This window comes from Mauremys reevesii, linkage group 24 (assembly GCF_016161935.1).
Source record: "Mauremys reevesii isolate NIE-2019 linkage group 24, ASM1616193v1, whole genome shotgun sequence".
Classification (NCBI taxonomy): domain Eukaryota; kingdom Metazoa; phylum Chordata; order Testudines; family Geoemydidae; genus Mauremys; species Mauremys reevesii.
Window position 1 is genome coordinate 19,428,440 of NC_052646.1, and position 27,396 is coordinate 19,455,835.

Here is a 27,396-nt window from a genome sequence, read left to right on the forward strand (position 1 = left end):
TAGAAGTCTAAATGATAAGATGGGTGAACTCAAGTGCCTTGTATGAAATGAGGAGATTGATACAACAGTCAACACAGAAACTTGGTAGAATAAGGATAATCAACAGGAGACATTAATACCAGGTTTCAAAACATATCACAGAGCAGGTCATGCTTGTCGGGGAGTGGCGCCATATGTGAAAGAAAGTGTAGAGTCAAATGAAGTAAAAAACTTAAATGAAACAAACGGTATCATAGAATCTCAATGCATAGAGGTCTTCAAACCGCAATTTGGGGACTTCAATAACTCAGACATAGGCTAGGGGTTTGTTCTAGAAGTGGATGGGTGAGATTCTGTGGCCTGCATTGTGCAGGAGGTCAGACTAGATGATCATAATAGTCCCTTCTGACCTTAAAGTCTATGAGTCTATGAGTCTATAAACAGAACTTAAAAGGCACCGTGCCAAAAGTGAAATCCCTGCAAGCTCCACAGAAACTTCTTAAAGACACCATAATAGAGGCTCAGCTTCAATGTATACACAAAATTTAAAAACATAGTAAGAGAACCAAAAAAGTGCCCTTGTGGCTAAACAACTGAGTAAAGAAGCTTTGAGAGGCAAAAAGGCACCTTTAAAAAGTGGAAGATAAATCCTATTGAGGAAAATAGAAAGGAGCATAAACTCTGCAAATGAAGAGTAAAAATGTAATTCAGAAGGCCAAAGACTCAAAAGTAATAGAAAAAATAGTTATAGGTACATCAGAAGGAGGAAGCCTCCTGAACAACCAGTGGGGCCACTGAATTATCAAGATAGTAAAGGAGCACTCAAGGACGTAAAGGCCGTTGCAGAGAAACAAAATGAATTCTTTGCATCCGTCTTCACGGCTGAGGCAGATTCCCAAACCTGAGACATTCTTTTTAGGTGACAGATCAGAGGAAGTGACCCAGATTGAGGTGTCATTAAAGGAGGTTTTGGAACAAATTGATAAAGTAAACAATAATAAGTTACGACCAGATGGCATTCACCCGAGTATTCAGAAGGAATTCAAATGTGAAATTGCAGGACTACTTGCGGCTCTTCTTTGAGTAAGGCCAAAAAATTAACTTTCTAACAAAAATAATTTTGGGGTCAAGAGGAAGCTATGGGTCCCAGGCGAAAGAATTTTTCACCTATCTTAATGGAGGGATAGCTCAGCGGTTTGAGCATTGGCCTGCTAAACCCAGGCTTATGAGTTCAATCCTTGATTCAAATATTGACAATTCGCTCTGTTCTCATATTCAGCCGACTCCGGACCCAAGTTGTCAGTGGTTTGGGGGTTGCGTGCACGTTGCCGATACCTTAGATATTCTTCCTCCATGGTGAGGTAGAAGATGGGGTTGAGGAAAGTGGAGAAATATGTCAGGACTGAAATAATAGCATTTACCGGGTACAGAAGAGGTGGAGGGCGCGTTGGTGAAATCAGCACGAAGGAGAAGACGTGATACGGCAGCCAGCAGAGGGAAAAGGTCGGGATTAATCCAAGAAGGATCTTGAGTGGCTTGGTGGACTGGATCAGCCTGTTCCTTCTCAGCTTGGCAGGTAGAACGATGTAGAATGATGGGATCAAGATCAAGGCTAATGGGATCAGAAACCCGACCAGGAACTGGATTGGAACGCCAGCCTTCACCCTGCCTTCATCCAGTTGAAAATCCATGTCCATGTAAAAAGGGGTGTAGTCGTATTTCCAGAAAACACCGTACCGCAAGCTGAACCCAACAGACAGGGCCCATATGACCAAAACAATCATGAAAGCCAAGCAGGGCGTGCGGTGGTTCTCGGCCCACTCAGGGCGCACCACGAGGATGCAGCGATCGACACTGAAGGCCGTGAGGAGGAAGGCGCTGGAGAACATGTGTAGGGAGGTGATGATGTTGCACAGCATCGTGGCCCAGGTTAAGTCCAGGGAGAAGATGAATCTGAGAAGCAGGAAGATGAGAAAGATTAAATTGGCCACGGCCCGGTTCAGGAACCACACGGTGCTGGCCGTCCTCCTCATACGGCAGCCGGTGACAAAGAGGATGTAGCAGTTCAACGGCACCCCCGCAAGGAAGGCCATGCCAGCAAGTACCCGACAGACGTTTATGAACAGCATTCTCAGAAGAGTTGCAGTCACAATATCCCCTTCTTCTCCTCAGGGCTCAGCGGAGACAGCAGAGATGTTGTACCTAGAAAAGGAAGGAAGAGCAATGAAAAGGGCTCCAGGAAAGGAAGCAGACAGCCACCGAGTTTATAATCCCCTCAGAGTTTACAGACTCCCCAGATCCTGAGCTGAACTCAGATAGGATCAAATCCTCGTAGGCCCATGGCACCAATGGTTCAAAGACCTTAGAAGCAGAGAGCCAGAGGGTTAGAAGGGGACCACAAGGGTCATCTAGTTTAAACCCTTGCCAGGGTACACGACTTCTCATGTCTATTCTCTGCCTGAACGTGTTTATTTTCACATAATATCTTTTTCAACTAAAGCATATATTAAAAACAAAACACATATACTTCTTGCAGAAAAGTTGGATTTCTAGGAAAGGGGAGTGATTCAGGACGCAGAGACAGAGACTGGAGAGACCCACCCTGCTCCGCAGCCTCACCAAAATTCCAAAATAATCTTCTTGCTGTTAGTTTCCCAAAAAAGGAGTTAGTTATTCCTGTGTTGGTTAAAAAAAAAAGTTAAGGAATGATTGTTTACCCCCTTTCTTTTGAAACAATGGAATTTTTTTAATGGAATTTTGGGATAAGACCTTGTACAAAAGCAGCCACCACTGCTTGTTTGGCAGTGCTTTCTGCGTTATTTATGCCGGAATGTCTCCCAAACACTTGTTTAAGACGTTCCATATAGTCAACAGGGTTTTCTCCTTTGCTTTGTTTGCAAGCATTAACTTTAGTCCAGTCTGTTCTTTTTGAGCATACGGTAAGGACTCCAGGTACCAAATTGTTTCTATACGTAACTAAATTGTGACGACTAAAATCTTGGTCAGTCTAAGACCAGTTGGCCTTTTTAAAAGGCAATCTAGCGTTTCCCTGGGTAGCATTGCTCTTAAAAGCTGATCCATGTCTGCCAAGGAAGGGTCATAGCAACCAATAACCATCCTCAATTGTTCTTGAAATTTAATTGGATCTTCTCTTATTTTCGGAAATTTATCAATTAGATTATATAAATCCCAGAGAGACCATGGTCATGCACAGTGACCACGACTCCTTCTCCCCGCTCTTTCAACCCTCCCAGGAGTTGTCGGAGAGGAAATATCGGGACCTCCTTAGGGGATAAGCCCTGGGTCCTCTGTATATCCCTAAGGATTGTCTTAGGTCTAGTACGATGTGCAGGGGGTGAATTTGCAACTTTGGGAGATTTTACAAGTTCTTTCAAAAGACAAGCGTCGGATTGGCTCATCTTCTCCTTCTTCCGGGGCGGGATGCCCTCTTAAATCAACTATTATTTGATCAGCTTGTCTAGATAGGTTGGCAGTTTTAACCTCCTGAGAAGCCAAAGATGATGGTGAAGAAGTCGAGGGCCCTGACGTGGGGGAAGTTAACGGTGTCTGAGATCCCTGGGAGGGGGACTCATCTTTATAGGACTACGGAGGTGGAGTGGGAGATCTTTGAGCGATGGCCCCCCTTCCAACCTCCTCCATCCCCACCCGACGGGGATGCACCACTGCCTGACAGGACAAGGGTGGGGCAGGCCATTGTCTGCATTCCACAAATAAATCAATAAGTTCCTCAGGCGGAGCTGAAGGGGTAGATCTAAGTGGCTTAACCTCTTGTTGAGGCCTTGAAGGGTAGAGGGAGGCGTGCTGGCCAGCAGAATTCTGGGCAAGGGTTAATTTTCCTGTGTTTCTTTTAAGTTTTAAGTTTCTCCTGGGAGTCCCTAAAACTCCTCATATGAAATGCATGGCGCCGTTTCTCTGTTTCCTCACACCAGTTAAAATATGCATCAAACTGATCTTGTGGTACGACATTGGCAATAAGGACTCCTCTGAGTTGCACAAGCTTGTCAAAGTCGAAACTACCCTCTAAAGGGAACTGTAGTTTAGGGTCATCTCTCATATGCCAATTCCATTTTTTCAAAAATTTACAAGTGAGAGGACCGTAGCTCTAATACGTATAAGCTGCAGGTGTGCCTTTTGGTGGGACGGGAATTCCTTTCGATTCACCGGCCCCCATGTTCTCAGTTTGACAGATCAGATCACTTTCCCTCAGGTCTTTCGCACAGGGAAAGTTTGTTCAGGGCGTCCACGACTGTCTACACCCTCGTCCAGCAAAGAGCGTCGGCTAGTCTCAGGGAGCACAATGTCGCTTACTCTGTAGGGCGTTAGGACCTGTCAGTGGCTCATCAGAGCTCTCTAAGGTGGGGGAGGGAAAAGGGAAGAGGTTAGGGTGAAGGGAGTCTCCGTCAGTCTTGGTTCTGGAGCGGATAATGTGCCTTATTCCAGTCCAGGGGATTGAGCAGAGCTCAGGGACCCTCTAAGGACGAGGGGAAAGGACAGGGTCACACAAACCTAGACCCAGGCAGGTCCCTTGTCGGGCAAGAGGAAACCTCGTCCTGGTCAAGGTCTTTTACTGACCTCTCTAAGGCGTGGTTGTAGGGCTGGCTTCCTACGACCCTCACTCACACCGGTCAGCCGACCTTCACATTCATACTGGCACACAAATCAATAAAGAGGCCTATTTAGCCACACCCAGTGGCTCTTCCCAGGGAACAGATCAGAACAGAAGGGCGTCAGGCTGTCTGGTAGTAAAAGGTTGAGATCCAGCTTATAACTCGCCCAACCCTGAGCCTACGGGCGAATCCTCCACCAACAACCCATGATAGAGATTTCAAAAGTTCTCTTACCTTTCAGATGGGCCCTGGGTTTGGTGGGACACCGCCCGTGGTCCTCCGGTTTGGGGAAGTCACCTGTGGATTCTGGGCGAGCCCCCAAATTGTTGTTGAAAATTGACCACACAGTTGGTTTTGGATCAGACAGCCTGAGGCTCCTTTATTTTATGCGAGCATATAGGTAAGGAGAGTCAGCATGGCCCTTGCAAGGTGGCAAGCTGCTCTGCCTTCTGTAAATTTCTAGCCAGCTTATAAAGATTAAAACCACAGACAAATTACACACACACATTGTACATTAATTACCTTATTTGGAATATACTGCAAAATATGATGCCGGTCAAAATCAAGCTGAACAATCAGTATTCCATATTCGGCCTTTCCTGTTGTGGTTATTCCTAGTCTCGTTTTTGGTTTGACTTCTCCAATGCTTTCACTGTGGGTTTGTTTCACAAGCTTAGTTATTGCAAAGGTTATTGCTGGTTATTCCCATCTTTGTTAAAATTAAAAGTTAATAAATGATCGTTCCCCCCACACACCTTTTTTTCCAAATAATGGAATTTTTAAAGTGATTCTTCCTCCCACACACGCTTTATTTTGAAGTGCAGTTTCTGTGTGGTTTAGGCCATTTTGGGGAGATGAGTTAGTGGAGCAGAAAAAATCTCCACCGAAAAGAACCCTCCATGGAAACAAGGATAACAACAGAAAAGCCACCCGGTTTTAAAAAAAAGAGGAAGAAGAGACCTGGAACAAGTCAAAAGATTTTTTCTTTAAAGGAAGGATATTGCCAGAGTCTATTCTAGTGGACAGACGTGGAGTCAGGACTCCTGGGTTGCATCCCAGACTCTGCCACTGAACTGCTTGGGTAGATTGGACAAATCACGTCATGGCTCTGTGACTCAGTTTCTCCCCCAGACATATATCTGTTTAACTTCAGAGTGTGACCTCACTGTGTCCAGGCCTGTTTCTCCCTGTGGGGCTGTGCACTGCCTGGCACGACGGGGATCCAAGTCTGTGCACTGCCTGGTGTGATGGGACCCTGGAGCTCGGTCAGGGTCTGTTCAGCACCCAGTTTGATGGGGCCCCGACCTCTGACAACAGAACCCACATATAATTTCAACCAGCTCTATCCAGAGCAGGGATGGGGGAGATCCAGGGGGCAGCAGTGAGGGGGTAAGAATGAGATCCAGTGGGGCAGCTGAAGGGTTTGGATCATTTCCTTACCTGTGTCTTGGAGGACACAGGGACTCAGAGTCGACCCCCGGCCCAGGTCCCCAGTGCGATGCCTGCAGCTCACCCAGACTGGCTCAGCCCCGGAGCAGGAAGCTGTTCATGTGGGGGTTTATCTCAGCCCGGTGGGGGGGGGGACAATGCAGGCTGATCACAGTATGTGGCCGGGTCCGATCACGTTTGCAAAGACTGGAAGGACTCCGGCTCCCACTGCTACCTGCAGATGTGACATGAACCACTAGCTCCCCCCACCACCATGCATGTGCCTAGCCAGGTGTCTGCATTCAGCTGCCCACATCTGGGGACAGGCGGGCGGGATCCCCAGTGGAGAGCAGGGGCTGAGAAAGCCACATCCAGCCGACTCCACCGGCTGAGGTCCTAGGATCAGAGATCCCAGCTGGGAGTCTGCCTAAGCCAGTACAAACTAAAATTTCATACAATGAATTGTTTATACTGCTCTATAGACATACACTGAGATGCAATATTTATCGTCCAAACAATTTATTTTATAACTATATGGTAAAATTACATAGTCGGCAATTTGTCAGTACTAATGTGCTGTGACACTTTTCTTTTTCTGTCTGAGTTTGTAAAAAAGTAGGTTTTAAGTGAGGTGGAATTTGGGGGTACACGACAAATGAGATTTCTGGAAGAGGTACAGCAGTCTGGGAAGGTTGAGAATTACTGGTCTATAGGGCCTTTTCCCACTGAGATGTGGCCACCTCTGGGGTGGGACATGGGGGCTGTTTATACAGGGAAGAATAGGCGGGGAGCTGCTGTGGGGAGTGGGATGGGGTCAGTTTTTCTGGAAAAATGTGTACAGTGGGGGGGTGCTGAGAGCCACTGAATCAAACTGCAAACCCTGTGTATGACGGAAACCATTTCAATCCAGGGGGTCCGGCACCTCTGTGGGGGGCAGGAGGGATTAGAGGAGGCTGATATGGGGAGCAGTTACAGATCTGGGGGGGCTGCTGTGGGGGCAGAGAAGAACCTGCGGTGATGGGTAGGGGAACAGAGACAGATCTGGGTGCGGGGCGGCATTGTGGATTTCAAGCTAGCATTGAAGGTGGAAGGTTTAATCTCACATTCTTACCTATGTCCTGGGGGAATCAGACATGGGATCTGAGAATTGATTCTCCCAATACACATACACCACCTGCAACTCACCCCCTCACCCCAGGGATGCTGTCTGGGGGCAGGAAGCTGTCGTCTCGGGGGTGAACACGGGGGGGGGTGGCTCAGCAGGGGTGAGAGATGCTCACAAAGCTGGGTCTGCAAAGCCTCCAAGGTGGCCAGCTCCATGCAAGGCTCAAACAGCTAAGCTCAGCTCTGGGACCTCTCGTGATGAAGGCTGTCGGATCCTGTCAGTAGAGGCGGTCGTCCACATCCGCAGCAGCCACAGCCCAAGAGGAGGAGCTGACCTGCGGCCGTGTCATTGCAAAAATTCAGCCCGTTCACACCTGGAGAAACACCAGACATAGCTTGGGCCCCTGAAGTGCCCCTGGGTCAGGAGTGATTCGTGGGTGGGCCCTGCCGCCCTTCACCCCTGGTCACCCCTCAAACATCCTGGAGAGACCCTGCCAGGTGGCAAGTGGATCGTGAATCTTTCTCGTCATTCGCTGTGAGCCACACGACATTGTGTCTGCTCCACGACTGGCTGGTGGATTGGTTGGACGCTGGAGAACGGCCAGCGACGTACCAAAGGGTGAAAGCTTCATGAATTTGGCTGGGAATATCAGGATTTATTGAGACACTGGTTTAAAAAGCCACTGTGATGGGTTTCCCGGCCTGCAACCTGGACTGTGGAACCCTGAGCCCTCTGTCCCACCAACTTTGGTGTCCCTCTCACACTGTGATACTGTGTCAAGCTGCAAACCTCTGGCAGGTCCTGTACTTCCAAAGCCATCCCCAGGCAGTGACACACCATGAATGCTTCTCCCGGCCACTCATGGATCATCAATAGGGAGGATCCAGTCAATTCCCCCATGGCTCACTGACCTTACAGCCCAGAAATGTACCGTCCTGCCTTCATCAGATGCCTTCCTTACCCAGTCTGAGCCTCCCCCGATGTGGAGAGCATATGAGAGTTTTGTAGCATCACCGACTCTTACAATTTGGTGTGGCATTCGCCATGCTTTTCCTTCTACTCCAAGCCCCAGATCCTGGAATCAGAAGATTTCAGATTCCTTTTTTTTTTTTTTAATATTGCTTTGTTTTTCATTTTTGGTAAATTTCCACCCTTCGTTATTGCAGAGAAAACCTTGAAATTTTCTCCCCACACCCTGCATCCCCCGCCAAAAAAAATCAGGAGACAAAAAAAAAAAGAACCCAAATGTCTGTAATTTCAAACCAATCTCATGATATTTTAGGGGGTGGCTCATGAGGTTTGAAGGCTAAGGCTTAGCAATGAAGAGACAGGACTAGAGTTGTAAAAGTGGCTAAGGGAGTTAGGTGCCAAATTCCCATTGATGCTTTTGAAAAATCTCACCAGTAGAAGCCTCAGTCAATTCAATTACATCACATAATGGCAGACAGCTCAAAACTGACATTTAAGTTCTTATATAGAAAAGCTAGAAGTCTAAATGATAAGATGGGTGAACTCAAGTGCCTTGTATGAAATGAGGAGATTGATACAACAGGTAACTCAGAAACTTGGTAGAATGAGGATAATCAACAGGAGACAGTAATACCAGGTTTCAAAATATATCACAGAGCAGGTCGTGCTGATCGGGGAGTGGCGCCATATGTGAAAGAAAGTGTAGAGTCAAATGAAGTAAAAATCTTAAATGAACCAAACTGTCCCATAGAATCTCAATGGATAGTAATTCTATTCCTGAATATTAAGAATATAGTGGTAGGGATCTATTACCGACCACCTGACTAGCATGGCGATAGCGACTGTGAAATGCTCAGGGAGATTAGAAAGGCTATTAAAATAAAAAATTCAATAATAATGGGGGGGTTCAATGGTTCCCATATTGACTGGGTACATATTACCTCAGGACAGGACTGTAACTAGCTAAATTATGAAAATACACCTACGTTCTTAAAGTATAGGCTTTACAGACAGGCCTTGAATCTATATTCTACACAAAAATGAGGAGGTTACTTAAACAGAACTTAAAAGGCACCGCGCCAAAAGGGAAATCCCTGCAAGCTGCACAGAAACTTCTTAAAGACACCATAATAGAGGCTCAGCTTCAATGTATACACAAAATTTAAAAACATAGTAAGAGAACCAAAAAAGTGCCCTTGTGGCTAAACAACTGAGTAAAGAAGCTTTGAGAGGCAAAAAGGCACCTTTAAAAAGTGGAAGATAAATCCTATTGAGGAAAATAGAAAGGAGCATAAACTCTGCAAATGAAGAGTAAAAATGTAATTCAGAAGGCCAAAGACTCAAAAAGTAATAGAAAAAATAGTTTTAGGTTCATCAGAAGGAGGAAGCCTCCTGAACAACCAGCGGGGCCACTGAATTATCAAGATAGTAAAGGAGCACTCAAGAACGAAAAGGCCGTTGCGGAGAAACAAAATGAATTCTTTGCATCCGTCTTCACGGCTGAGGCTATGAGGGAGATTCCCAAACCTGAGCCATTCTTTTTAGGTGACAGATCAGAGGAAGTGTCCCAGATTGAGGTGTCATTAGAGGAGGTTTTGGAACAAATTGATAAAGTAAACAGTAATAAGTTATCATGACCAGATGGCATTCACCCAAGTGTTCGGAAGGAATTCAAATGTGAAATTGCAGGACTACTTGTGGCTCTTCTTTGAGTAAGGCCAAAAAAATAATTTTCTAAAAAACATAATTTTGGGGTCAAGGGGAAGCTATGGGTCCCAGGAAAAAGAATTTTTCACCTATCTTAATGCAAATATTGACAATTCGATCCGTTCCCCTATTCGGCTGCGTGCATGTTGCTGGTAACTCAGATACTCTTCCTCCATGGTGAGGTAGAAGATGGGGTTGAGTAAAGCGCTGAAATATGCCAGGACTGAAATAACAACATTTACCGTGTCCAGAGATGGAGGGTAAGTAGCTGAGATCTGCAGGAAGAAGATGACGTGATACGGCAGCCAGCAGAGGAAAAAGGTTGGGATCAAGCCAAGAAGGATCTTGAGTGGCTTGGTGGACTGGATCAGCCTGTTCCTCCTCAGCTTGGCAGCTAGAACAATGTAGAAGGTTGGGATCAAGATCAAGGCTAATGGGATCAGAAACCCAACCAGGAACTGGAACACAACTGCAGCCTTCACCCTCCCTGCATCTGGATGGAAATTCATGCTTCTGCTGGCAGGTGAGAGGAGGGATTCCCAGAGATCACCGTACCGCAAGCTGAACCGAACAGACAGGGCCCATATGACCAAAACAATCATGAAAGCCAAGCGGGGTGTGCAGTGGTTCCGGGCCCACTCAGGGCGTGCCACGAGGATGCAGCGATCGACACTGAGGGCCGTGAGGAGGAAGGCGCTGGAGAACATGTGTAGGGAGGTGATGATGTTGCTCAGCATCGTGGCCCAGTTTAAGTCTAGGAAGAATATGAATCTGAGATGCAGGAAGATGAGAAAGATGAAATCTCCCACAGACCGGTTCAGGAACCACACGGTGCTGGCCGTCCTACCCATACAGCAGCCGGTGACAAAGAGGATGTAGCAGTTCAACGGCACCCCGGCAAGGAAGGCCATGTCAGCAAGTACCCGACAGATGATTATGAACAGCATTCTTGGAAGAGTTGCAGTCACAATATCCCCTTCTTCTCCTCAGGGCTCGGTGGAGACAGCGGAGATGTTGTACCTAGCAAAGGAACAAAGACCAATGAAAGGGCTCCAGGAGAGGACTCAGACAAAGACAGACAGCCACCAAGTTTATAATCCCCTCAGAGTTTACAGACTCCCCAAATCCTGAGCTGAACTCACATAGGATCAAATCCTCGTAGGCCAATGGCACCAATGGTTCGAAGAACTTAGAAGCATAGAGCCAGAGGGTGAGAAGGGGACCTCAAGGGTCATCTAGTTTAACCCCCTGCCAAGATATACAACTTGTTGTGTCTATTCTCTGCCTGAACCTGTTTGTTTTCACATAATATCTTTTTCAACTAAAGCATATATTAAAAACAAACCACATATGCTTCTTTCTGAAAAGTTGGATTTCTAGTAAAGGGGAGCAATCCAGATGCAGAGACGGAGACTGGAGAGACCCACCCTGATTTGCAGCCTCACCAAAATTCCAAAATAATCTTCTTGCTGTTAGTTTCCCAAAGGAGCTAGTTATTCCTGTCTTGGTTTAAAAAAAAAGTTAAGGAATGATCGTTTACACCCTTTCTTTTGAAATAATGGAATTTTTGTAATGGAATTTTGGGATAAGACCTTGTACAGAAGCGGCCACCACTGCTTGTTTGGCAGTGCATTCTGCATTATTTATGCTGGAATGTCTCCCAAACACTGGTTTAAGACGTTCCATATAATCAGCAGGGTTCTCTCCTTTGCTTTGTTTGCAAGCATTAATTTGAGTCCAGTCTGTTCTTTTTGGGCATACAGTAAGGACTCCAGTTACCAAATTGTTTCTATACGTAACTAAATTGTCATGACTAAGATCTTGGTCAGTCTAAGGCCAGTTGGCCTTTTAATAAAGGCAATCCAGCGTTTCCCTGGGTAGCATTGCTCTTAAAAGCTGATCCATGTCTGCTAAGGAAGGGTCATAGCAACCAATGACCATCCTAAATTGTTCTTGAAATTTAATTGGATCTTCTCTTATTTTTGGAAATTTATCAATTAGATTATATAAATCCCACAGTTACCATGACTCCCTGTCCCGGCTAATTCAACCCTCCTGTGAGTTGTCGCATGGGAAATATCGGGACCTCCTCAGGGGATCAGCCCTGGGTCTTCTGTATATCCCTAAGGATTTTCTTATGTCTTCTATGGTGTGCAGGAGGTGAATTTGAAACTTTGGGAGATTTTACAATTTCTTTCAAAATTTCAAATTGAGAAGACAAGCGTCGGATTGGCTCATCTTCTTCTTCTTCCAGGGAGGGGTGCCCTCTTCAATCAGCTATTATTTGATCAGCTTGTCTAGTGAGGTCGGCAAAATGAACCTCCTGAGAAGCCGAAGATGATGGTGAAGAAGTCAAGGGCCCTGATGTGGGAGAAGTTAACGGTGTCTGAGATCCCTGGGAGGTGGACTCATCTTTATATGGAGGTGGAGTGTGAGATCTTTGAGCGATGGCCCCTCTTCCAACCTCCTCCATCACCACCTGGCAGGGATGTGCCACTCCCTGACCAGGCAAGGGTGCGGTAGACCACTGTCTGCATTTCACAAATAAATCAATAAGTTCCTCAAGCAGAGCTGAAGGGGTCCATCTAAGAGGCTGAACCTCTTGTTGAGGCCTTAAGGGTAGAGGGAGGTGTGCTGGCCAGCAGAATTCTGGGCAGCCGAATAGGGACATATAAGCTGCAGGTGTGCCTTTTGGCGGAACGGGAATTCCTTTCGACTCACCGGCCCCCATGTTTTCAGTTTGACAGATCAGATCACTTTCACTCTGGTCTTTCGCACAGGGAAAGTTTGTTCAGGGCGTCCGTGACTGTCTACACCCTCGTCTAGCAATGGGCATCGGCTAGTTTCAGGGAGCACAACGCCGCTTATTCTGTTGGGCGTTAGGACCCGTCAGTGGCTCATCAGAGCTCTCTAAGACGGGGAGGGAAAAGGGAAGAGGTTAGGGTGAAGGGAGTCTCCATCAATCTTGGTTCAGGAGCGGATAATGCACCTTACTCCAGTCCAGAGGATAGAGCAGAGCTCAGGGACCATCCAAGGACGAGGGGAAAAGGATAGGGTCACGCAAACCTAGACCCAGGGAGGTCCCTTGCCGGGCAAGAGGAAACCTCGTCCTGGCCAAGGTCTTTTACTGACCTTTCTAAGGCGTGGTTGTAGGGCTGGCTTCCTACGACCCTCACTCACACCAATCTGCCGACCTTCACTTTCGTACTGGCTCACAAATCAATAAAGAGGCCTATTTAGCCACACCCAGTGGCTCTTCCCGGGGAACAGATCAGAACAGAAGGGCGTCAGGCTGTCTGGTAGTAAAAGGGTCAGATCCAGCTTATAACTCACCCAACCCCAAGCCTATGGGCAAATCCTCCACCAACATCCCACGATAGAGATTTCAAAAGTTCTCTTACCTTTCAGATGGGCCCTGGGTTTGGTGGGAGACCGCCCGCGGTCCTCCGGTCTGGGGAAGTCATCTGTGGATCCCGGGCAAGCCCCCAAATTGTTGTCGAAAATTGACCACACAGTTGGTTTTGGATCAGACAGCCTGAGGCTCCTTTATTTTATGTGAGCATATAGGCAAGGAGAGTCAGCATGGCCATCGCAAGGTGGCAAGCTGCTCTGCCTTCTGCACATTTCTAGCCAGCTTATAAATATTAAAACCACAGACAAATTACACACACATTGTACATTAATTACCTTATTTGGAATATACTGCAAAATATGATGCCGGTCAAAATCAAGCTGAACAATCAATTTTCCATATTCGGCTTTTCCTGTTGTGGTTATTCCTAGTCTCGTTTTTGGTTTGACTTCTCCAATGCCTTCACTGTGGGTTTGTTTCACAAGCTTCGTTATTGGAAAGCAGCATCTCGGGACTTTCACTTCATGCCCCTTATGCACGCAAAATCATTGATCCTCTATCTTGAGATTTTTCCATATCACTCTGTCTTTCTATTCCCTTTATACAAAGAAGCAAGCTCAGCTAAGACTTTTGGGCCTATATACTTGACCAAAGCCCCAAAACTTTCCCTGGCAGTAGATTTTCCCTGACAACACTGTCTATGCTGATGTGAGAGCTTCTCCCATCGACGTAGTTAATCCACCCCCACCCTCCCAAGAGGTGGTAGCTGAGTTGACAGAAGAAGCGATGTCTACACCAGGTGTTAGGTTGGTATAACAGCATCACCCAACGGGGTGGTTTTTCCACACCCACAAGTGACGTAGTTATACCAACATCAGCTGCGAGTGTAGACCAAGCGAAACGGAAGGTGACAGGGTGACTTGATAACAATTTCTGACAAGCAACTGACGTTTACGTATGTTGCCATCTGCTGGCCAGGAGGTTTTATTGTCATCGTCAGCCCTGAGCCTTTGGATAAGGACTTATAGAGGTGGTTCTCAACCAGGGGTACATGTACCACGTCAGCCGTCCCACCCCCACCTTGCTGCTCCAGCCAGGCGGCAGGTTGGTTTCCCGCTCCTGCTCTTTGCTGCTCCAGCCGGTTGGCAGGTAGGTTGGTTTCTGCCCCGCCCCGCCTTTGCTGTTCCGGCCACGGCGCAGGTTTGGTTTTTTTTTTGCTTAGGGTGGCAAAAAAGCTAGAGCCGGCCCTGGCTCTATATACTGCCCACTGAAATGCAAGTAGGATATTTATTTTCCAATTGATTTATTGTATAATTATACGGTCAAATGAGAAAGTAACCATCTGCCAGTATTAGTGTGCTGGGACAGTAGTATTTTTATGTCAGATTTTGTAAACTGGGAGGTTTTAAGTGAGGTTAAACTTGGGGGTAGACAAGAGAAATGAGACTCCTGAAAGGGGTACAGTTGTCTGGAAAGGCTGAGAGCCACTGGTCTATAGGGTCTTGTCCCTCTGATGTGTGGCCACCTCTGGGGTGGGGCATGGGGGCTGCTTATACAAGAGACAGGGAGGAATTGGGGGGGGCTGTTGGGAGTAGGGTGGGGTCAGGGTTCCTGGAACAATTTATATAGACCCACTGAATCAAAATATAAACCCTTTATATGATGGGAACCACTTCAATCTGGGGGCGGGGGGGAGATTCAGCCCCAATGGGAGGTTTGAAGGCTCAGAATTGGCAATGAAGAGACAGGACTAGATTATTAAAAGTGACTAAGGGAGTTAGATGCCAAATTCCCATTGATGTTATGAGTTAAGCACCTAACTCACATAGGTGCTTTTTAAAATCTCACCCGTAGAAGCCTAAGTCAATTCAATTACATCACATAATGGCAGACTGTTAAAAAGTGACATTAAAGTTCTTATATAGAAATTCTAGAACTCAAAATGATAAGATGGGTGAACTCGAGTGCCTCGTATGTGTAAGCAGAGTCAGGATGAGCTCTACCCTGACATCCAGTGGTAAATTATGAGGAGTGGGCAAAGGAATTTCAAGAATGTGCATTTGCATTGGTAAACCCACTCCACTTAGCATAACACACAGCAGCCTGGGATGGTTATTTTCACACTGTGGGATCCCCAATTTCTTTGTTATTGGGGCAGGAAGGAAAAAAAGTGCTGTCACCCTAATTATGTGAATGAGGAACTATGAGACTGCTTTATGACAGAAATGACTCAACCTACATTAAATAGTACTTGCTAGACAAGGGACATGGGTTCCAAAACCCAGTGAAAGGATGAGAGGTTGAGGACTAGTGTGTGTACCTGATAGTATGGGCCCCTTTTGAGGGCCTGGAATACCAATTGCACATCCTCCACTCTCCACTGTTAAAGAGCAGAGCTAATTTTGAATCCTTTAGGAGTCCATCTAGAGGCTGCTGACCTGAATGTGGCACTGGGGCTCCCCTACTACAAGCTGAAACCACTAAGAGCTGAAATCACTAAAAGAGCTAAGCTTACTGAGCTGAGATCACTGAGTGGGGGAGCCTGAAGATCGATCGCTAAGCGGCTGGCAGAGCGGAGCAGTCTGCAGCATGTTGGAGCAGCCTGCGGAACAGTGAGCAGTGTGGAGCAGTTTGTTGGGACGGCTGACGTGCTTCACGGGTCTGCTGGAGGAACAGCACAGCTGGTGGAGTGGAGCCAGTCGTGGTGAAGGCTGCAGCAGAACTCCACGGAGAGGCGGAGCAGTCGGCCCTGGCCCATGTAAGGTGTCCCTTAACACCCTGTGTGCGCCCCCCCCCATTTCCACCCAGGCTGGGGGGGGGTAAAACTCTGCAGATAAACTTTTGAACTCTGGGGTGGCACTGACCAGAGACAGAGACTTTTGGGTTGTTGGACTTTGGGGTGATTGGACTTAAGACCCTAAGGGGGAAAGGACATTGGCAAATGTACTTGAAGGTGGGTTTTTTGCTTATGGTTTGTGTATAGTCCTGTTTGTGGTGTCTCTCCAACGTGATGCCACATTGTTTCCCTCCTTTATTAAAAGGCTTTTGCTAAACTCAGACTCTGTGCTTGCAATAGGGGAAGTGTTGCCTCCTAGAGGCGCCCGGGGGGTGGTATGTGATTGTCCCAAGTCACTGGGTGGGGGCTCGAGCTGGTTTTGCATTGTGTTATTGAAATGGAACCCCTGGATACTGAACCCGGCCCTTGTTGCTGCCAACTCAGAGGGGCAGAAGGGTTACATATGAAATGAGGATATTGATACAACAGGCATCACAGAAATATACCACAGAGCAGGTCGTGCTGGTGGGGGAGTGGCGCTATATGTGAAAGAAAGTATAGAGTCAAAAATCTTAAATGAACCAAACGTACCATAGAATCTCAATGGATAGTAATTCCATGCCTGAATAATAAGTATATGGCAGTAAGGATATCGTACAGACCACCTGATAGCGACTGTGAAATGCTCAGGGAGATTAGAGAGCCTATTAAAATAAAAAACTCAATAATAATGGGGAATACCTCAGGACGGGACTCAAGGATAAAGTTCCTTGACATATTTAAATGACTGTCTCTGTTAGAGGTTTTCCCTTCACCCTCTCTCCCGGTTCTTGGCATGCAGACAGCAAGCAGCAAAAGACCAGAAGTCCGAAGTGCAGACAATGGGATGTTTATTGGGGTTAATTTCCAAGCAAGCATATTCCAAAGCCCTTCACACCAGTCGGGCTTCTCTCTACACACTGATAGAGTCTATTCCCCAGTGTCCTCTTTCCCAGCTCTGACGCCGCACAGCCTGGCCTGTGTCCCTGTTCCCCGTTCCCTATTCCCGTTTCCCCCCTTAGCAAACATGATGCCAATTTCCCTTCCTCCCAATTCCTGTTTGACTCCAGTTTATAGAGTAATATTCTCAACTATACCTTAACCGATCATTTTACTGAAATTTAACTAACCAATCCTAACAAATTGTAACATAATTCTCTAACCAATTATATCCCACTAACCTAATTAATTTACAGCAAGCAAAGTTAATTATACAGCAGGACAGAAACAATTAGAGAACCAGACAGATTAACAATAGAAAAGTGGGGGCCATTAAGGTTAAACAATACAGAAATGAGGGTTTCACAAACACAACCATTGAGAAGTGATTTCTTGCCAGACAGGATGCTGTCAAACTAAGTTTTCTTTCATCATCTTTATCCAGTGGTGTTGGGCACTATCTGGACCGGATCATCTTCCTAACAGCCCAATAGCACCTTATTTCAGTGTGGCTGGTTTGGGATGTGAGGATGTGACCATTCGCTTCCCACTTATGGCTGCCCCTGCTGCTTAGCCTAAGAACAAGGCCTCAGACTATCCTAGTGAGAGAAGGCCCAGACACAGGCAGACTGTGGTTTTGATTCATTGTTTTTATATCCCAGTAACTAGCAAAGTGATAAAAATGCACCTATGTTCTTAGAGTCTAGGCCTGTACAGGCAGGCCTGGATATCTATATTCCAATAGCTTCTTGGAGTAGCTAGTCCTGGAACCCACAAGGGAAGAGGCAATCCTTGATTTAGTCCTAAGTGCAGCACAGGATCTGGTCCAAGGGATGAATATAATGGAACCGCTTGGTAATGGTGATCATAATATAATTACATTTAACATCCCTGCGGAGAGGGAAACAGCACAGCAGCCCCACACTGTAGCATGTAATTTCAGAAAAGAGAACCACACAAAAATGAGGAAGTTTGTAAAAAAGAAATGAAAAGGCACCACGCCAAATGTGAAATCCCTGCAAGCTGCATGGAAACTCTGTTAAAGACACCATAATAGAGGCACAATTTAAATGTGGGTAAACAACTGAGCAAAGAAGCTCTGAGAGGCAAAAAGGCACCTTTAAAAAGTGGAAGTTAAATCCTATTGAGGAAAACAGAAATTAGCATAAACTCCAGCAAATAAAGTGTAAAAATGTTATTAGGAAGGCCAAAGACTCAAAACGTAATAGCAAAAGTATTTTGAGGAACATCAGAAGCTGGAAGCTGCTAAACAACCAGAGCAGCCACTGCATGACTGAGATGTTAAGGGAGCAATCAAGGACGATAAGGCCATTGCAGAGAAACAAAATGAATTCTTGCATCGGTCTTCACGGCTGAGCATGTGAGGGAGATTCCCAAACCTGAGCCATTCTTTTTAGGTGACAAATCTGAGGAACTGTCCCAGATTGAGGTTTCATTAGAGGAGGTTTGGAACAAATTGATAAACTGAACAGTAATAAGTCACCAGGACCTGATGGCATTCACCCAAGTGCTCTGAAGGAATTCAAATGTGAAATTGCAGGACTACTAACTAACAAAGGGTAGGGATAAATCGTCAGTTTTCAGAAAGGAGACAAAGACATAGCGGAGACTGTACTGGGACCAGCACTGTTCAACATATTCATAAACGATCTGGAGAAAGGAATGAAGAGTGCGCTGGCAAAATTTGCAGCTGTTACAAAACTACTCAAGATAGTTAAGTCCAAAGCAGACTGCGAGGCGCTACAAAGGGGTCTTACAAAACTGGGTGACTGGGCAACACAATGGCAGATGAAATTCAGTGTTATTAAATGCAAAGTAATGCACATTGGAAACCATCATCCCAACTACACATACAAAAGGATGGGCTCTAAATTTGTTGTTACCACTCAAGAGAGAGATCTTGGAGTCATTGTGGAGAGTTCTCTGAAAACATCCCCTCAATGTGCAGAAGCAGTGAAAAAATAAACAGCATGCTGGGAATCATTAAGAAATGAATAGATGATAAGACTGAAAATATCATATTGCCTCTCTATAAATCCATGGTATGCCCACATCTTGAATACTGCATGCAGCTATCGTGCCCCATCTCAAAAAAGATCTATTGGAATTGGAAAAGGTGCAGAAAAGGGAAACAAAAACGATTAGGGTTTTGGGACAACTTCCGTATGAGGAGAGATTAATAAGACTGGGACTTTTCAGCTTGGAAAAGAGACGACTAAGGAGAGTTTTGATAGATCGCTATAAAATCCTGACTGATGTGGAGAAAGTAAATAAGGAAGTGTTATTTACTCCTTCCCATAACACAAGACACCAAATGACATTAATTGTCAGCAGGTTTAATGCAAACAAAAGAAAGTATTTCTTCCTACATCATACAGACAACCTCTTTGCCAAAGTATGTTGTGAAGGCCAAGACTATAGCAGGGTTATGTTATGTTATATTCTGATTGACTCTCAGCGAGTTCCTATGGGCTTAAACACTTTTAAAAATAGGACTTTGACACTTTTGAAAATGTTACCTTTTGTTTCATAGACCCGTTGATCTTCAAGAAACACAGGAGAGAAAGCTCCACTGGGACCGAAGATGACATGATGTGAAGAATAATGACTCTAAGAAGCAGAAAAGGACAGACCATAAAGAAACAAATGCCTCCAAAATATCTATAAATGAACAAAGGTGACACGATGCGAAGAATAAGGACACGGAGACAGAGAAAAGGACATCTCATGAAGAACCAAATGCCCCAAAATGATCTAAAAATGAACAAAACCAAGACTCTAATATACTTTTTTTAAATGATAGATTTATAAATTCCAGGGCTGGAAGGGACCATTACGATCATCTCGTCTGACCTCCCAGATCACATGGGCCAGAGAACTGCCACAAAATCATTCCTAGAGCAGAGCGTTTAGAAAAAATCCCAGCTGGATTAAAAATTGCCAGTGATGGGGGATCCACCAGGACCCTTGGGAAATTGCTCCAATGGTCAGTTACTCTGATCATTACAAATTTACACCTCATTTCCAGTCTGAATTTGTCTAGGTTCAACTTCTGTTCACTGCATAATGTTAAACCTTCCTCTGCTAGACTGAAAAGCCATTTATTAAATATTTGTTCCCCATCTAGGTACTTACATACTGTGATCAAGGCATGTCTTCAGCTTCTCTTTGTTAAGCTAAATAGATTGAGCTCCTTGAGACTCTCACTCTAAGGCAGGCTTCAGAGTAGTAGCTGTGTTAGTCTGTATCAGCAAAACAAACAAGGAGTCCTTGTGGCACCTCAGAGACTATTCCCCAAACTATTTCCCCATGCTAATTTTTCCCCTACTATTATTCACACCTTCTTGTCAACTGTTTGAAATGGGCCATCCTGATTATCACTACAAAAGTTTTTTTCCTCCTGTTTATAATAGCCCCCCTGAATTGATTAGTCTCATTACAGTTCGTATGGCAACCCCCATTTTTTCATGTTCTCTGTATATATATGTGTGTATATATATCTTCCTATTGTATTTTCCACTGCATGCATCTGATGAAGTGGATTTTAGCCCACAGAAGCTTATGCCCAAATAAATTTGTTAGTCTCTAAGGTGCCACAAGGACTCCTCGTTCTTTTCACTCTAAAGTAGATTTTCTAATCCTGTAATCATTCTATTGGCTCTTCTTTGAGTCAGGGCAAAAAAATAACTTTCTGAAAAAGACAATTTTGAAGTCAAGAGGAAGTTTCGGGTCTAGTGAATATAATTCTTTTTTCCTGGAAATATCCACAATTCCATCCATTCCCCTATTCAGCTGTTTCTGGCCCTGAGTGGTCGGTGGTTTGGGTGTTTCGTGCACGTTGCTGGTACCTCAGAAACTCTTCCTCCATGGTCAGGTAGAAGATGGGGTTGAGGCAGGTGCTTAAATATGTCAGAACCCCAGCAAAAGTCCTTCCCATGTCCAGAAGAGGCAGAGGGTATTTAGCTGAGATCAGCAGGAAGGAGAAGACGTGATATGGCAGCCAGGAGAGGAAAAAGGTCGGGATCAAGCCAAGAAGGATCTTGAGTGGCTTGGTGGACTGGATCAGCCTGTTCCTCCTCAGCTTGGCAGCTAGAACGATGTAGAAGGTTGGGATCAAGATCAACACTAGTGGGATCAGAAACCCAACCAGGAACTGGAACACAACTGCAGCCTTCACCCGCCCTTCATCCAGTTGGAAATTCATGCTGATGCTGGCAGGTGAGAGCAGGGATTCCAAGTGATCACCATACCGCAAACTGAATCCAAGTGACAGGGCCCATGTGCCCAGAACCGCCCCAAAAGCCAGGGTGTGTGTGCGGAGGTTCCAGGCCCACTCAGGGCGCGCCACGAGGATGCAGCGATCGACACTGAGAGCGGTGAGGAAGAAGGCGCTGGAGAACATGTGTAGGGAGGTGATGGTGCTGCTCAGCCTCTCGGCCCACTCTAAGTCCGGGATGACGATGGAGATGCATCTGAAGGGCAGGAAGATGAAGAAGATTAAATTGGCTATGGCCTGGTTCAGGAACCACAGGGCGCTGGTCGTCCTTCCCACACGGCATCCAGCAACAAAGAAGATGTAGCTGTTCAACGACACTCCGGCCAGGAAGACCATGCCACCAAGTACCAGAGAGACGATTAGGAACAGCATTCTCGGAAGAGTTGCAGTCACAATATCCCCTTCTTTTCCTCAGGGCTCAGCGGAGGCAGCACAGACGTCGTACTGAGCAAAGGAAGGAAGAGCAATGAAACGGGCTCCAGGAGAGGACACACACAGAGACAGACAGCCGCCGAGTTTATAATTTCTTCAGAGTTTATAAGGTTCCCAGATCCTGAGATGAACTCAAATAGGATCAAATCCTTGTAGGCCAATGGCACCAATGGTTCAAAGTCCTTAGAAGCATAGAGCCAAAGGCTTAGAAGGGGACCGCAAGGGTCATCTAGTTTATATATGCTTTTTGCTGAAAAGTTGAATTTCTAGGAAAGGGGAGCGGTTCAGGATTCAGAGACAGAGACTGGAGAAACCCACCCTGCTCTGCAGCCTCACCAAAATTCCAAAATAATCTTCTTGCTGTTAGTTTCCCAAAGGAGCTAGTTATTCCTGTCTTGGTTAAAAAAAAATAAGGAATGATCATTTACCCCCTTTCTTTTGAAATAATGGAATTTTTGAAATGGAATTTTGGGATAAGACCTTGTACAAAAGCAGCCACCACTGCTTGTTTGGCAGTGCTTTCTGCATTATTTACGCTGGAATGTCTCCCAAACATTTGTTTTAGACGTTCCATATAGTCAGGAGGGGTCTCTCCTTTGCTTTGTTTGCAAGCATTAATTTGAGTCCAGTCTGTTCTTTTTGGGCATACGGTAAGGACTCCAGTTACCAAATTGTTTCTATATGTAACTAGTCATGACTAAGATCTTGGTCAGTCTAAGGCCAGTTGGCCTTTTTATAGAGGCGATCCAGCATTTCCCTAGGTAGCATTGCTCTTAAAAGCTGATCCATGTCTGCCCAGGAAGGGTCATAGCGACGAATGACCATCCTCAATTGTTCTTTAAACTTAATTGGATCTTCTCTTATTTTTTGAAATTTAAGAGTTGTCGCAGGGGAAATATCGGGACCTCCTCAGGAGATAAGCCTAGGGTCTTCTGTATATCCCTAAGGATTGTTTTATGTCTAGTACGGTGTGCAGGGGGTGAATTTGCAATTCAAATTGAGAAGACAAGCGTCGGATTGGTGCCCTCTTAAATCAGCTATTATTTGATCGGCTTGTCTAGAGAGGTCGGCAAAATGAACCTCCTGAGAAGCCGAAGATGATGGTGAAGAAGTCGAGGGCCCTGACATGGGGGACGTTAACAGTGTCTGAGATCCCTGGGAGGTGGACTCATCTTTATATGGGTATGGAGGTGGAGTGTGAGATCTTTGAACGAAGGCCCCATTCCAACCTCCTCCATCCCCACCTGGTGGGGATGCGCCACTGCCTGACAGGGCAAGGGTGGGGCAGGCCACTGTCTGCATTCCACAAATAAATCAATAAGTTCGTCAGGCAGAGCTGAAGGGGTAGATCTAAGAGGCTGAACCTCTTGTTGAGGCCTTGAAGGGTAGAGGGAGGCGTGCTGGCCAGCAGAATTCTGGGCAAGGGTTAATTTTTCCTGTGTTTCTTTAAGTTTAATTTTAAGTTTCTCCTGGGAGTCCCTAAAACTCCTCATACGAGATTCATGGCGCCATATCTCTGTTTCCTCACACCAGTCAAAATATGCATCGAACTGATCTTGTGGTATGATGTTGGCAATAAGCGCGCCACTGAGGTGCACAAGCTTGTCAAGGTCGAAACTACCCTCTAAAGGGAACTGTAGTTTAGGGTCATCTCTCATATGCCAATTCCATTTTTTCAAAAATTTACAAGTGAGAGGATGGTAGTTCGAATACATATAAGCTGCAGGTGTGCCTTTTGGCGGGACGGGAATTCCTTTCGACTCACCAGCCCCCATGTTTTCAGTTTGACAGATCAGATCAATTTCCCTCAGGTCTTTCGTACAGGGAAAGTTTGTTCAGGGCATCCACGACTGTCTACACTCTCGTCCAGCAAAGGGCGTCGGCTAGTCTCAGGGAGCACAACGCCGCTTACTCTGTAGGGCGTTAGGACCTGTCAGTGGCTCATCAGACTGCCCTAAGGCGGGGGAGGGAAAAGGGAAGAGGTTAGGGTGAAGGGAGTCTCCATCAGTCTTGGTTCTGGAGCGGATAATGTGCCTTACTCCAGTCCAGAGGATTGAGCAGAGCTCAGGGACCGTCCAAGGACGGGGGGAAAGGACAGGGTCACACAAACCTAGACCCAGGCAGGCACCTTGCTGGGCAAGAGGAAACCTCGTCCTGGTCAAGATTTTTTACTGACCTTTCTAAGGCGTGGTGTAGGGCTGGCTTCCTACGACCCTCACTCACACCGGTCACCCGACCTTCACTTTCATACTGGCTCACAAATCAATACAGAGGCCTATTTAGCTACAACCATTGGATCTTCCCAGGGAACAGATCAGAACAGAAGGGTGTCGGGCTGTCTGGTAGTAAAAGGTTCAGATCCAACTTATAACTCGCCTAACTCCGAGCTTACGGGCAAATCCTCCACCAACAACCCACGATAGAGATTTCAAAAGGTCTCTTACCTTTCAGATGGGCTCTGGGTTTGATGGGAGACAGCCCGTGGTCCTCCGGTCTGGGGAAGTCATCTGTGGATCCCGGGCAAGCCCCTAAATTGTTGTTAAAATTGACCACGCAGTTGGTTTTGGATCAGACAGCCTGAGGCTCCTTTATTTTATACGAGCATATAGGCAAGGATAGTCAGCATGGCTCTTGCAACGTGGCAAGCTGTTCTGGTTTCTGCAAATTTCTAGCCAGCTGATAAAGATTAAAACCACAGACAAATTACACACACATTGTACATTAATTACCTTATTTGGAATATACTGCAAAATATGATGCATGTCAAAATCAATCTGAACAATCAGTTTTCCATATTCGGCCTTTCCTGTTGTGGTTATTTCTAGTCTCGTTTTTGGTTTGACTTCTCCAATGCCTTCACTGTGGGTTTGTTTCACAAGCTTCGTTATTGCAAATCAGCATCTCTGGGGACTGGAGCAGTTTTTAAACTAGGAGATGGAGGAAAGCCGATTGCTGCAGAGGAGCATGTGGATCGTACACAGACTTCTCTTAGGGGAGAGTCTAATGATAGATTTCAGGGTAGCAGCCATGTTAGTCTGTATCCGCAAAAAGAACAGAAGGACTTGTGGCACCTTAGAGACTAACACATTTATTTCAGCACAAGCTTTCGTGGGCTACAACTCACTTCTTCGGATGCATAGAATGGAACATATAGTGAGGAGATATTTATACATACAGAGAACATGAAAAGGTGGAAGTAGCCATACCAAGAAGAAGAGTCCAATCAATTGAGATGAGCTATCATCAGCAGGAGAAAAAAAATCTTGAAGTGATAATTGAGAAGACCCATAGAAGGTGTGAGGAGAACTTAACATAGGGAAATAGAGTCAATTAGGGTAATGAACCAACCATTCCCAGTCTCTGTTTAAACCTAAGTTAATTGTATCTAATTTGCATATTAATTCGAGTTCAGCAGTCTCTCTTTGGAGTCTGTTTTAGAAGTTTTTTTGTTGCAAAATTGCCACCTTCAAGTCTGTCACTGAGTGGTTATTGAGGTTGAAGTGTTCTCCCACTGGTTTTTGAATGTTATGATTCCTGATGTCAGATTTGTGTCCATTTATTCCTTTGCGTAGAGACTGTCCGGTTTGGCCAATGTACATGGCAGAGGGGCATTGCTGACCTCCTGAGGTCCCTTCCAACCCTGAGATTCTATGATTCTATGATGGCATATATCACATTGGTAGATGTGCAGGTGAATGAGCCCCTGATGGCATGGCTGATGTGATTATGACAGAGAATCTCCAGGTTATAGTCAGGAGCAGAGGATGGAAGAGGATAATGTAAGGGCCAGATCAGATGATAAACAGTCACATAAAAAAGAATCTGACACATCTGAAAAGGGCAGACAAATAAACAGGGACAAGTTTTTAAAGTGCTTGTACACAAATGCTAGAAGTCTAAATAATAAGATGGGTGAACTAGAGTGCCTCGTGCCTAAAGGAGTATATTGATATAATAGGCATCACATAAACCTGGTGGACTGAGAGCAATCAATGGGACACAATCATTCTGGGGTACAAAATATATTGGAAGGACAGAACAGGTCATGCGGGGTGGGGAGTGGCACTATATGTGAAAGAAAATGTAGATTCAAATGAAGTAAAAATCTTAAGCAAATCCACATGTTCCATAGAATCTCTATGAATAGAAATTTCATGCTCTAATAAAAATATAACATTAGGGATCTATTATTGACCACCCGACCAGGACAGTAATAGTGATGATGAAATGCTAAGGGAAATTAGAGAGGCTATCAAAATTAAGAACCCAATAATAGTGGGGGATTTCAATTATCCCCATATTGACTGGAAACATTTCACTTCAGGACGAAATGCAGAGATAAAATTTCTTGATACTTTAAATGAATGCTTAATGGAGCAGCTGGTACAGGAACCCACAAGAGGAGAGGCAACTCTAGATTTAATCCTGAGTGGAGCGCAGAAGCTGGTCCAAGAGGTAACTATAGCAGGACCGCTTGCAAATAGTGACCATAATACAATAGCATTCAACATCCCTGTGGTGGGAAGAACATCTCAACAGCGCAACACTGTGGCATTTAATTTCAAAAGGGGGAACTATGCAAAAATGAGGGGGTTAGTTAAACAGAAGTTAAAAGGTACAGTGACTAAAGTGAAATCCCTGCAAGCTGCATGGGGGCACTTTTTAAAGACACCATAAAAGAGGCCCAACTTCAATGTATACCCCAAATTAAGAAAAACAGTAAAAGAACTAAAAAAGAGCCACCGTGGCTTAAGAAGCATGTAAAAGAAGCAGTGAGAGATAAAAAAGACTTCCTTTAAAAAGTGGAAGTCAAATCCTAGTGAGGCAAATAGAAAGGAGCATAAACACTGCCAACTTAAGTGCGAGAGTGTAATAAGAAAAGCCAAAGAGGAGTTTGAAGAACGGCTAGCCAAAAAATCCAAAGGTAATAACAAAATGTTTTTTTAAGTACATCAGAAGCAGGAAGCCTGCTAAACAACCAGTGAGGCCCCTTGACGATCGAAATACAAAAGGAGCGCTTAGAGACGATAAAGTCATTGCGGAGAAACTAAATGGATTCTTTGCTTCAGTCTTCACGGCTGAGGATATTAGGGAGATTCCCAAACCTGAGCTGGCTTTTGTAGGTGACAAATCTGAGGAACTGTCACAGATTGAAGTGTCACTAGAGGAGGTTTTGGAATTAATTGATAAACTCAACATTAACAAGTCACCGGGACCAGATGGCATTCACCCAAGAGTTCTGAAAGAACTCAAATGTGAAGTTGCGGAACTATTAACTAAGGTTTGTAACCTGTCCTTTAAATCGGTTTCGGTACCCAATGACTGGAAGTTAGCTAATGTAACGCCAATATTTAAAAAGGGCTCTAGAGGTGATCCCGGCAATTACAGACCGGTAAGTCTAACATCAGTACCGGGCAAATTAGTCAAAACAATAATTAAGAATAAAATTGTCAGACACATAGAAAAACAAACGGTTGAGCAATAGTCAACATGGTTTCTGTAAAGGGAAATCGTGTCTTACTAATCTATTAGAGTTCTTTGAAGGGGTCAACAAACATGTGGACAAGGGGGATCCAGTGGACATAGTATACTTAGATTTCCAGAAAGCCTTTGACAAGGTCCCTCACCAAAGGCTCTTACGTAAATTAAGCTGTCATGGGATAAAAGGGAAGGTCCTTTCATGGATTGAGAACTGGTTAAAAGACAGGGAAAAAGGGTAGGAATTAATGGTAAATTCTCAGAATG

The 27,396-nt window shown here is 45.3% G+C and overlaps 3 protein-coding genes across 4 annotated transcripts; all 3 read right to left on the reverse strand.

Annotated features, from left to right (window-relative positions):
* Positions 1–1,019: 1,019 nt before the first annotated feature.
* Positions 1,020–2,169, reverse strand: LOC120390479 (chemokine-like receptor 1). Its single transcript, XM_039513188.1, has one exon. The coding sequence runs from the start codon at positions 2,106–2,108 to the stop codon at positions 1,203–1,205; it is 906 nt and encodes a 301-aa protein (XP_039369122.1). The 5' UTR covers positions 2,109–2,169; the 3' UTR covers positions 1,020–1,202.
* A 7,724-nt stretch (positions 2,170–9,893) lies between these two features.
* LOC120390764 (chemokine-like receptor 1) lies at positions 9,894–10,830 on the reverse strand. The gene has a single exon (XM_039513620.1). The coding sequence runs from the start codon at positions 10,761–10,763 to the stop codon at positions 9,906–9,908; it is 858 nt and encodes a 285-aa protein (XP_039369554.1). The 5' UTR covers positions 10,764–10,830; the 3' UTR covers positions 9,894–9,905.
* A 9,679-nt stretch (positions 10,831–20,509) lies between these two features.
* Positions 20,510–24,297, reverse strand: LOC120390444 (chemokine-like receptor 1). 2 transcript variants are annotated; one of them, XM_039513127.1, is made up of 2 exons: positions 24,096–24,297; positions 20,510–21,663 (listed from the first exon to the last, which is right to left on the reverse strand). In XM_039513127.1, exon 2 carries the CDS (start codon positions 21,589–21,591, stop codon positions 20,728–20,730), a length of 864 nt encoding a protein of 287 aa, XP_039369061.1. In that variant the 5' UTR covers positions 21,592–21,663; positions 24,096–24,297; the 3' UTR covers positions 20,510–20,727. The 2 variants fall into 2 exon arrangements, with proteins under 2 accessions (XP_039369061.1, XP_039369063.1); XM_039513129.1 differs by lacking the exon at positions 24,096–24,297 and adding an exon at positions 23,417–23,532.
* Positions 24,298–27,396: the final 3,099 nt, after the last annotated feature.

Coding starts and splice junctions, on each gene's coding strand:
- LOC120390479 (XM_039513188.1), bottom strand. CDS start 2,108: ATGCTGTTCATAAACGTCTGTCGGGTACTTGCTGGCATGGCCTTCCTT.
- LOC120390764 (XM_039513620.1), bottom strand. CDS start 10,763: ATGCTGTTCATAATCATCTGTCGGGTACTTGCTGACATGGCCTTCCTT.
- LOC120390444 (XM_039513127.1), bottom strand. CDS start 21,591: ATGCTGTTCCTAATCGTCTCTCTGGTACTTGGTGGCATGGTCTTCCTG.